This window comes from Artemia franciscana, chromosome 18 (genome assembly GCF_032884065.1).
Source record: "Artemia franciscana chromosome 18, ASM3288406v1, whole genome shotgun sequence".
Taxonomy (NCBI): domain Eukaryota; kingdom Metazoa; phylum Arthropoda; class Branchiopoda; order Anostraca; family Artemiidae; genus Artemia; species Artemia franciscana.
The window spans coordinates 31941236-31953760 of record NC_088880.1 but is presented as its reverse complement, the minus strand read 5'-3'; the positions used below and the strand labels follow the sequence as shown (position 1 = coordinate 31953760).

The 12525-nt window shown below is 37.4% G+C and overlaps 1 protein-coding gene across 3 annotated transcripts in view; it reads right to left on the bottom strand.

Moving 5' to 3' along the window:
- The window catches only part of LOC136038876 (uncharacterized), a 178678-nt gene that overhangs the window by 141941 nt on the left and 24212 nt on the right, over nucleotides 1-12525 (bottom strand). For all 3 annotated transcript variants that reach the window (XM_065722339.1, XM_065722341.1, XM_065722340.1), the window contains exons 3-4: nucleotides 8079-8199; nucleotides 301-426 (exon numbers count right to left, since the gene is read on the bottom strand). In XM_065722339.1, coding sequence (XP_065578411.1) covers nucleotides 301-426; nucleotides 8079-8199 — 247 coding nt within the window. The remainder of the gene's footprint in view (nucleotides 1-300; nucleotides 427-8078; nucleotides 8200-12525) is intronic.

Sequence of the window (12525 nt, the reverse complement as noted above, 5' to 3'; positions counted from 1 at the left end):
TATGAGGTTATTATTAGCTAAAAAAAAAGTAAAATTTATATCCAAATTTCGGGGAGCCAAATTCAAAGCCTGCATTAATTCAAAAACATTCACAAATCAAATTTAAAAAACTTGTTTTATAAAATATAAATCAAACAAATAATTAACAATTAACTAAATTCAATGAAAACAAAGGGAAAATTGAAAATTTTTACAGTTTGTTTATAACGAAAAAGAATGGCGCGCTAATGTAAAAAATAAATCAATAATTCAACAGAATAAATTACTTGAAAATTAACTCCAAATAAAATGTTTACGTACTTCAATTCGTTTGCTCCAGTAATGGTAAGCCAATGACTGGCTTTTTCCTGGAATGTTTTCTTGTCAATGTAAGGGTCACTTCCGTATGGATCTAATAGATTTTTTAATGTCTCTCGCTGATTTGAACTGAAAAAGTTGCCAAAGATAATAAACATCATCAATATATACAACATTACAAGAAGCATATACAAACACATAGAAGGTACATGAACAGAGAAATGTGCCCAAAACTATTTTTTGTTAACATGAAAACATAGTTTCAAAAGTGCCTAAAATATTACTCCTTTTTGAAGCCCAATTTCTTTCTGTATAAAAAGAAAGAAGTATTTCACTTCAAGAAAAAAGATTCGTGTTCTTTTTTGCTAAAATGAAATACTACCTAGATATATCAATGATGATTTAAAAGAACAGTTTTAAACTTTAAAGTTCAAATACAAATCATCGATTTCTTAAAATGTTTTGTTTGTGTCTTTAAACTAATTGTGAGGGCTATGCAACGTAATAATTATTTTATTTTGAAATTTGTAATATTTAATTTGAGATTTCTAAATTTAAATTTTAAATGTAGAGAATTATTTTATTTTAACATCTATTTTAACTTGATGGTAACTACAACAACGCAATTCAATGATTTTCTTGAAAATAGTTGGATCGCTTCAAAGTTGTTTTTTTACATATAAGCACAAACAAAAATAATGTATTTTTTTAAATAAAAAAATACTGAATTTATAAAAAATAATAATAATAAAAATATAAGAAAAAAAAATCTTTTATTCCAAGAGAAATACCCTATATTACCTTTTCATAAAATAAAATAGTGCCTGGATTCATAAATACTTGTCCTAAAATAAAAGTTTGTTTTATGATTTATGCACATTTTATATTTTTTATGTTTTAGTATTTTGTACACTTTATATACCGATTCTAAAAAATTTTTTAATCAGTCACCTAGTATTACATAGGCTTTACAGCATTATCACTTAGGTAACTTTTAAAAGGAATTAAATTTTCATTATGGAAAAACTAAGAAATTGAACCTTCTCAAATTTTTTAATTGATCATAGGAAAGCCACGGTTCAAAATCACTCAGAAAATGAAAATTCGGCAAAAAACAACTTAGATTTTTAGTGCACTATATACGTATTTCGAGAGACATGAACCCTCTAAAAGAAGGTTCTCTAAAATACACCTTCTGAACTAAACCCTCTAAATTAAATTAAACCCTCTAAAAGATAATTTTTTTTAAATATATCATAATTTAAATTCTTTATGACGGCTGAATTAATGATCTGCACCTTTGGGGGAATGACATCATAGGATTTTTCAGAGAGAGAGGGGTTCAAAATACGATGAGGTGCATTTTTAGGCAAAAACATTCCAGCTTGTCCAAGAAGGGATGCACCCCTTTAACTGTTTTTATGAATGGGGGAGAGATATCTATTATATGCATTATCCTGATAATATAGAGGAGTGAGAATACTCCTACGATACAGCGTTCATAAGAATGTGCTCTTTCCAGGCACCTGATATCCCCTGCCAGTTAAAATACAAAAGGTGCAGTTTATGACCAATGTTTCCTGGTTCATATAACGGTTCATATACTTTGTTTTTTATTGGGTTCAAGTTAACATGCTAAGGGTACATCTCTAACATGAAGGGATATGACAAACTTTTTTTCTAAAAACGCACCCCTTTTCAGAAAAAATATATCCCGCTCCACATGAGAATGTGAAAAATTTTCATTTGAAGCATGCGTGTTCCCATAACTCCTTTGGGAAGGGTCCTTCAAATTATTTTTTTGAATTAGTGGGTGGCTGCACCCATGTACAAAGCGTACTTGTCGGCATGGAAGGATTGAGAAACTTATTTCTTAAGATAGATCAGTAAGAACTCTAGGCAATTTCTACCATAAGAAAGCGCCTTTTCTAGGCTTAAATTGCTTCCTCTGGTCCTCTTGAAACAAAGAAGGCAGTATTAGCCAGTCGGTCTGTTGTATAAATCTTCAGAAAAATCCCACGAAAGCCCATAAAATCTAGATACAGCATCCAAACCTTTTCTGAGTCGATAAATAGCTCCCTTCTCCTAATAAAAATTTTAAAGCCCCTTTTCTTATCTACTATTCTTGTTAGACATTAATTCTAACCCTCATACAGCCGAAGAAATCTTCCAAGCCTCCAAGAAACTAAAGAACAATAAAGGACCCGTGAAGAAAAAATCACAGCTGAAATGATCAAATGTTGAGGTCTAAATAGGCTGCACTCTTGCAACGGTGTCGTTCTTGGAAAAGGCTCCTTTGGATTGGATACGAAGCGCGAGGATTCGACTCTTCAAAAAAGGTAATGTATCTGAGTGTGACAGTCGGCGAGTAAGCCAGCTCTCAAAACCTAGGAAGCTACTTTCTAATATTATTCTTAAACGTAATCAATAGAAACTGAACAACAAATCAGTGACAAACTGCACAGCCTAAAGTATAACCGCATCTGCACAGACCTTAAATTCAGCCTTTATGTCCTCACTGCAGAATCCTGTCAATTACATTGTAAGTGCTACATGATATTCGTTGACTTTGGGAAAGTATATGACTCTCTCCATAGAGAAACCCTTTGGAAGACCCTTTCCCATTATGGTTCCTACAAAAGATCTTCAGAATAACATTTTCCATGTATCTGAACACTGAGAGTTGTGTCTATGAAACTGAAGGCCTAAACAGACACTTCAACTCAGGAGTTAAGCAAGGCTGCGTCGCTTCACCGTTGCTATTCATCGTAATAATCAACTATATATAGTGAAAAATACAAATACCCAAGGTATCAACCAGAATACAGAAAAAAAATCATGTAATCTCGTTTTCGCCGATGACATTAGAATCCTCGAGAAGGAAAAGGAACACCTGCAACCGCTCCTTGACGAAATCAGTACGAAGATGAAACATATTTGGCTCAAAGTCAATACGAAGAGAAAAACAAATCATGGCAACTTCAGACTCAACATTTCAGATGAAATGTAATGATTGCGAGTTTGAACACGTGGTCCAACTTAAAGATGTGGGGAGCACAACTGAAAACTCTGGCTCAATGCAAAAAAGAAGTTGCGCCTTGTGTAGGTCAACCAGGTTGAGTTTTCAACGGAATGAAGGGAATCTTGCTTTTTTTTTTTTTTAGACTCAACAATAGCAACTTAGACTCAACAATAGCAATTGTTTCTTTATTCTGACGCACAAAGCCAAATCATAGCACACTAGTGGAGAGTAAGAGCGACTGATCCTGGCCTTTGAAAATATCTGTCTCCGAATAATCCTGAACATATACTGGACAGATCGGGTCATTACTGTTGAGATCCAAAAAATGACCAGCAAGCCAAAGTCACCCACCAGCGTCGATGGCAATATCTAGGCCATGTCTTAATAATTGGAAACCTTAGAACTTCCAAAGCTACCTTCTAGTGGCAACCTGCAGGATTAAGAAGGATGGATCGTCCAAAAACGCCCTGCGCCAGACATTTCAGTCAGATCTCCAATCTCCTAACATGTTCCTGCAACCCAAGTGGGAAGATGTCCAGGCGACATCAAGTTATTGCAGAAACTGGAGAATTTTTGTCGATGCCCTAGGCTCTTCTGGAGCAACAAGAGGACCTAAGGTCTAAAGTATTTTGATGAGTATTTTGAAAGTATTTGAGCTTAATGAACCGATTCAGTGTTTAATCCACACATCTTTAGCTTTACTATAATTTGGTCTAAAGCCGTGATTCCTAGCGCGGGGAGTGGCAATATTTTGACAGATAATGGGCAGGAAGGCACTTTTCGGCTGAGGTTACATAAGAACCTCAATAAAAAAACATTTTTTAAGTGAATCCAAAGAGGACTAAAGTAATGGGTACAACGAGAGACCCCAGCCCATATCCCGTTCATGTCATAGTAAGCAGCAAAGTAGTTAAACCGGTTACCTAATTGACATACCTAGGAAGCCATACCAGATCGGAAAATAGTTATAATGACGAAATAAAAAGAAGACTAGCATTAGGAAGTGCAAGCTTCGAGAGGCTGCTCCCCCTCTTCAAGAATAAACATCTATCAATAAAACTATAGCTACGACTCTTTGACTCCTTAATCATTCCTGTTGCCCTATACGCCTACGAGACGTGAACTCTGAAACTGGAGGACGAGCGGAAAATTTCAGCATTCGAAACAAAATACATTCGCAGTATAGCCGGTATAACAAACCTCGAAAGAGTCTCTAACTAAGAACTTCCAGAACAGCTGGAATGAAAAACAACAATACTCCAGAGAGTGCACCTACAACAACTTAGCTATCTGAGCAACGTTCACCGGATGGAGAAGTCGCGACTGCCAAGAGGTATATTCAAAAGCAGAGTACATGCCAGTCGCCGCCCCAGCAGACGAAGGAAGAGATGGTGAGACAACCTCGGAAACGACCTCCTGCAACTTTTAAATCAAGCAGATGACCGTGTATCCCACAGAGAGCTGATCCGTCAACTTGTAAAGAAGATGGCCCAATCGCGACCCAAAAGGACGTCTGGGACACAAGTCAAGTAAGTAAGTCAAGACGTCAAACTGAACTTTCGTGTAGCTGAACCCCAAGCAACTGAGCCATTATGCATTTGACCCGAGGTAAAACTAAACCCCTACGTAACTGAACCCTCGTGTGACTGAAGCCTCATGGAACTGAGCCCCAGTTAACTGAATCCTTGTGCAACTGAACCCCGTTTAACTGAGCCCCTATGCAACTCAATTCACAAGCAACTCAACCCCATTTAACTGAGCCCCGTTTAAACCAACCCCTGTTTAACTCAACCCCATTTAAACCAAACCCTGTTTCACAGAACTCAGCCCAAGTCACTAGCACTGAATAGATGCAAAAAATTTCTTGTTGCTTCATTCGCAGTTTTTACTTCTAATACCCATTTGGGCTACTTAAGTTAACTTGGACCAAAGACAAAGAACCAGGAGTGCAACTAATTTTCGCCACTGGCAACAAAAAAACGCTTCTCTTTCCAGATGCTGCTTGTGCGCATCCTCACGCATGAAAAAATTAATAATTGATTCATTTAAGGTGGACTTCATCCAGTATTTACCGAAATGGCCAGATTTTTCCCCCATACTTGGTCAAATATTATAATTAATTTCTTTCAAAATGTGTGAATGAAGAGGATAGACGGTGTTAAATTTGGGCCTTAGCTCCAAGCATAGATTTTTCTCTAATCGGAATAAATTCTAACAGGATGTAGTCTCTTGTCTAGGATAACATAAAATTTAGAAATAATTGGAAGAAAAATTGAGAAGTATTGCGAAGAAATTAAAGTTTACAGGCTCAAAAATGTCTGCTCAAAAAATACACCAAAAGAAAAATTTGAAGGTAGCGATTATTATACTTGTGAGCAGGTTTTGAATAGTGACTCAACCGTCTTTTATTTGGAACTTTGAGGTGGAGTAAAATGTACGCTTTTACGAGGCGGGGGAAAAAACACAAATTCTGAGAACCTCAGAAGGTTACCCATTCTAGTGTCCCTACGATGTCCCAATGACCGACTAGTACTGGGGAAAAAAAGAAAGAAAAAGAAGAAAGGTTCGGGTATTAAATTTATGATTTGTAAAATCCAAGAATATGTTTCGTTATTAAGTGATGAAATAAAAAAAAAATACCCTCTATCATTGACGAATAAACTTTGTATTTGAATGATTTTTTTTATATATTTTCCAATAGCAAAGGTGACTGGGAAGGGGAGTGCTCAACGAGAATATTTTAAATACAAATTTAAGGGTTGTCGATAATGGAGATTTAAGTGCCATAAGGAATTTTATGTGGTTTTGTCATGACGAAATTATAAAAAGTGTTTAAATGTAAATATTAGCTTTCAAATGACATTAAACAGCTCTCTATGATATTCTAATAGAGAAATAAAACAGAAAAAGCAAGACTTATCAGTGTTTCTAGTTCGTTTTAAAAATTTCCAGAAATGTTTCTGCAATAAATATTAAGGTGAATTTAAATAATAGCCTTCATTCCTGGATCTGCATTAGTGGCAAGTTTTTTTTCACGAGATGGTGTTTTTTAGTGTTTTTTTTAAGATTTTGGCTACTATGGGCCGTGGTTTTTCTGTACTTGAGTGCAGCTAATGCTGCAACCATGACCTTCAAATATATTTGGGCCCTGGGCATGAAAAGTTTCGCTCAAAATACAGAAGACTAAAATGCCTTCTTTAAAAGGGGGGACAGTTCAACACTGAAGCGGCATAAAATAATAAAGAGACAAAGAATTAACCAATAAATAAAGGCTATTTCATTCGAGTCAAGCTCCAAAAAAACATTTAACTCAAAAAAAAAAGTTTAGTAAGCTCCAACAAAACAGGCTGATTTACATTTTCTAGTTATATTGTTTATTTGGGGGGGGAGTTGAGCTGAATGCTGTTAATTTGAATGAGAGTTGAGTAAGAAAGGTTTGGGTTAAACAGAGATTGAGTTGAATAAGGAGCGAGTTAAATAACGGTTAAACTGCAAAAACGTGAGCTGAACGGAGGTTGAAACAAATGGAAGGCTGAGTTGCACGAGGGTTGAGTTACACACATGTTGAGTTGAGTGAGCGTTGACTTGAATTGTGTTGAGGTGCACGGATACTGAGTTGAGCGAGGCTTTACTTACATTGGAGTCAGTTAAACAGGGAGTGAACTGTACTAAGGTTCAGCTAAAAGGGGGTTGAGTTGCATGAGGGTCAAGAAAATCGGGTTGGGTTGCACGGGGGTTGAATTGTACAAGGGTTCTGCTGCTAGAGACTTCACTTAAGCGGGGGATTTAGTTGCCCGGGGTTTCAGTTGCAAGGGGTTAAGTTACACAGGGTTCGGTTACTCAGGGTTCAGTTAAACGAAAGTTCAGTTGTACGAGGGTTCAGTTGCATGAAGGTTCAGTTGAAAGGAGTTGCACTGCGGTTCAATTGAACGATGGTTCAGTTATACGGGGATACGGTTGCACCTGGGATCAGATGCACGAGGGTTCAGTTACATATGTTCAATTGCACGGGTTTCAGCTGCAATGGAACCACACAATAATAGTGCAATGACGTTATACATTATGTAAAAGATGTTGTATTCAGACAATCTTTTTCATTAGTATAAAATAGGCCTAGAGGACAACCCAAAAAAGATACCAAGTTAATGGCCTTTTAAGCTTCCTTTAGGTGAAGTCGCGAAAACTTTCGAATAACAAAATTTAAATGTCATGAGGCACCAGAATTTTTAAATGCATAGGAGGGGCACAGCCCAAAATCGGTTGGGAACCACTGGTCTAGACGGAAAGAACATGCATGCAAAGCAGGAGAGTCAGTCCTTGCTTTCAAAGGAGGGGGAGGCTCGGGCCCCCTTCCTAGACACGTGCCTAATCCACGTCTAAATCATACGTCAATAAATTTAATGCTACCACACCTTTTGCTATTTAATATTGTTGTGTTCAAATGTTAATGATTCAAGAGAAAATACACTTTTGGTAGATTTAGAATAGAGGAAAATTCGGCAAAAAAAGATATAAAAAATAGATATTACACATAAAATATGCGAAATTATAGGAGTAATCTCGAGATTTGAGATCGCTTCGTCATCTTGAGTAGAATCGTTTAGCTTATAATAACAGCTTTATAGACAATCTTAGCCTTCCCCACAGATTGTAATATAGACCTTTGTTGCACATATATTTTTGGGGGTGCTCGAACGTAAGTTAGTATAACTGAGCTTTTTCTCAACAACAGTATTTAAATATAACTATAACCAAATACCTAGTGCATGAATCCATGCCATAATCAGAATCGCAGACCTTGGCAAGCAAAGTTGAAGCTCTGGAAAATCCAGTACTAGCTGAATCTACAGCAGCAAATATATTTTCAAAGATGCTTTCATCTACAAGAAAAAAGTCACTAAGCAAATATAAACAGCAATACAATATATCATAGGTCAAGACCCTATAGCAATTATAGATTAAGGAAAGATCCATGCCATTTTCAGAATCGCAGACCTTGGCAAGCAAAGTTGAAGCTCTGGAAAATGAAATGTAAGCTGAATCGAAAAACAAAATATATTTTCAAATATGCTTCATTAAGCCGTACTAGCCTAGTTGTAAGAGCGCTAGACCCTTCGGCCGTGAGGACAGGGGTTCGAGCCCTGGTGTCACTAATAATTTGGTTTGAATGGGAGTCAGTGGCGTGACTGTAAACTAAGCCTGAATCAACCCAGCTTTAAATAGGTACCTGGAGCAATCTGGGTAAGGTAAGCAGAAAGGGTGTACGAAAGCACAAGATGGCCAGCACCCAGCCCCTCATTGCACGACTGAAGGGCCATGAAACGGATATCAGCACCGCCGGTAGGGATTGTAAAATCCGATGGTATATACTTTATCTTTTTAGCTTTCATCAAGAGCCCCCAGTTGGGCACTTACTAAGGAGCGATGTGACCTCTATGTGTTTTTTTTTCTTTTTTCTTCTCTACTGAATACTTAGTGTAGAAAGGATGGTAGTAGAGACATAAAAGAGGGATCACTCAATTCAAAATTGAAAGTTGTGGTGCTCTTTTTAAGAGTAAAAATTATATATTTACGTGGATGCAATATTTTCACCACAAACTGCATTTTCTTGGGGAGAAAGGGTTACACACTTTAAAGAGAGTCAATATTCCGGCAACTGAAAATTATAAGATAGAAGATCAGATTTTTATGGCCTTAGACCTAAACTAAGAAGTTTAGACCCCCCCCCCCATCTTGAACAACAGCTCTATAGTATGAAGATCAAACTCTTCAGCCAGACGCGATGGGTTTCGTGTTAATTCACGAATCATCAGCTGATAATAACACAAATGCTGCTGTGACTAACAATCGAAGCGTTTCCATTTGGGGGCCCTTTAATAAAGTACTACATCGCCTACATATGTCTTTTCTCCGGGATAAATAACAACAGATAAATCAGAGCCACGTTGCTCTTTACTTGGGTAGCGTTCTTGTCCTTCTTATAATATTTTATTTGTCATTAACGCCTACAGTTGTTATTCTTATAGCTATTCCACTAAAAACAAAGAGAGGTAAAGAAATTGTAAATATTATAGAAACAATACTTTGTTGGGAGACCCCAGAATAAAATCCAAAAGGGGTGGCAAGGGGATGAATATGTAAACCTACATCTAAAGAAATTTTTGCAAAAATATGTGGAAACAGTGTTGGTTCGAGGATAGAATGGTACTGCTCTCTTGTTGTTATAGTATTTATTTCACAGAAGAAATCTTGATATATAACTAACTACATTTTAAACCTCAAATTTATTTTCACGAAACCCTTTCTAACAACTCCAAAAAACCAACCTTGAAAGTAAACAAAGCCTGTGAACATTTTCTAAGACTGTTCTAACTCTTCTAAACTAACTATTTCTTAGACTAAACTACCATTCGATTTATCAACAAAAGCAAAAGCAAAAATATCAAATTTACACGGGAGAGATTACTAAGCAATATAAACAGCAACGCAATATAGCATAGATAAAAAAAAATACAGCAATTATATATAAATCAAAAGATGCTCTTATCTAATATCACTAAGCAATCAATATAAGCAGCAATATAATATCATTTTATAAGTTGAGACGGTATATCATATAACATCATATACTACATCATAGCACGAATATATCATACGAATTGTAAGCTTGCAAAATTTATGTTATCACTAGCTGGGTGGGGAGGCTTCGCGCGCCCCCAAGCCCCCCCGCGCGCGTAAGTCGTTACGCGCCATATTAGTTACGCGCCATTGTAGTTGTGTCCCTGTGTCCCACCTGTGAACAGAGATAGATATATATATATATATGTTTTTAACTACGTAAAACTTGCGAATATACAACAATCTTCGCTGTCCCATTGTCTGCGCATATAAATAGATTGTCAGGTTTACCGACTCTTGAACATGCAGCATATAATTATCCATGGGAAAAACAATCCGTATTCAAATCTATGCCTCATTATTCTAATGATTGCCCTTGAGCTTTGTTGATGGTGATTGCTAATCGAACATTCCCTGTGTCCCCGTCGTCATTTACATATCCCCCCTGTGCCCCCGTTGTAGCTGTGTCCCTGTGTCCCGGTCGTCATTTGTGTCCCGGTGTCCCAGTCCGTAATTTCTCTTTGAGTGCCCCGGTCGTCATTTATATTTCCTGTGTCCCGGTCGTCATTTGTGTCCCGGTGTCCCGGTCTGTAATCATTTATATATCCCCCTGTGCCCCCCCCCCGGTGTCCCCGTTGTAGTTGTGTCCCTGTGTCCCGGTCGTCATTTATATTCCCTGCGTCCCAGTCGTCATTTGTGTCCCGGTGTCCCAGTCTGTAATTTCTCTTTGAGTGTCCCGGTCGTCATTTATATTCCCTGTGTCCCGGTCGTCATTTATGTTCCCTGTGTCCCGGTGTCCCGGTCAGCAGTGTCATCTTATAATGACGTCATATACAAAGCCTTATAAATGACGTCACATGCAAACCCACAAACAAACATGCATACATACAACTTATATATATATATATATATGTATATATATATATATATATATATATATATATATATATATATATATATATATATATATATATATATATATATATATATATATATATATATATATATATATATATATATATATCTATATAGTTTCTTTTTTAGTTTTTCTTTTTTTAGTTTTGTAGCTTTTTTAGTTTTTTTTTTCTTTTTAGTTTTTTACCTTTTTTATTTTTTTTCTTTTTAGGTTTTTCTTTTTTTAGCTTTTTTAGTTTTTTTTAGCTTTTTTCTTTTAAGTTTTTTACCTTTTTTATTTTTTTTAGGTTTTTTTTTAGTTTTTTTAGTTTTTCAGCTTTTTTTAGCTTTTCTTAGCTTTTTTAGCTCTTTTTTTTTAGTTTTTTACCTTTTTTATTGTTTTATTTTTTTAGTTTTCTTTTTCTTCTTTATTTTTGAGACGTCGTATGCGGACAAACAAACACACATATGCGGACAAACTTACAACTTACTAGCTGTTGGGTTGGCGCGAAGCGCCACCCCAACACCTAGTTGGTGGAGGCGCTTCGCGCCCCCCCAAGCCCCCCGCGCGCGTAAGTCGTTACGCGCCATTGTAGTTGTGTCCCTGTGTCCCACCTGTGAATATAGACAGATATATATATATATGTTTTTAACTACGTAAAAACTTGCGAATATACAACATTCTTCGCTGTCCCATTGTCTGTGCATATGTCCCGGTCGTCATTTGTGTCCCGGTGTCCCAGTCTGTAATTTCTCTTTGAGTGTCCCGGTCGTCATTTATATTCCCTGTGTCCCGGTGTCCCGGTCGTCAATTGTGTCCCGGTCTGTAATTTCTCTTCGAACATTCCCTGTGTCCCGGTCGTCATTTATATCCCCCCTGTGCCTCCGGCGTCCCCGCTGTAGTTGTGCCCCTGTGTCCCAGTCGTCATTTATATTCCCTGTGTCCCGGTCGTTATTTGTGTCCCGGTGTCCCAGTCTGTAATTTCTCTTTGGGTGTCCCGGTCGTCATTTATATCCCCCCTGTGCCCCCGGCGTCCCCGCTGTAGTTGTGCCCCTGTGTCCCAGTCGTCATTTATATTCCCTGTGTCCCGGTCGTTATTTGTGTCCCGGTGTCCCAGTCTGTAATTTCTCTTTGAGTGCCCAGGTCGTCATTTATATTCCGTGTCCCGGTCGTCATTTGTGTCCCGGTGTCCCGGTCTGTAATTTCCCCAGTTGACAAACATAACGTCAGTCGACAAACAACTTCATGACGACATACAGTTCAATCCTTATAATGACGTCAGTCGGCAAACATGACATCAGTCGACACACAGACATAACGTCAGTCAACAGACACACAAACAAACAACTTATTTTTATATATATAGAAGATATATATAGACTAACTGTTGGGGTGACGCTTCGCGCCACCCCAGCACCTAGTTGGTGGGGGCACTTCGCGCCCCCCAAGCCCCCCCACGCGCGTAAGTCGTTACGCGCCATTGTAGTTGTGTCCCTGTGTTCCACCTGTAAATATAGATAGATATATATGTTTTTAACTACGTAAAACTTGCGCATAAACAACATTCTTCGCTGTCCCATTGTCTGTGCATATAAATAGATTGTCAGGTTTACCGACTCTTGAACATGCAATATATAATTGTCCATGGGAAAAACAATCGGTATTCAGATCTATACCTCATTATTCTAATGAT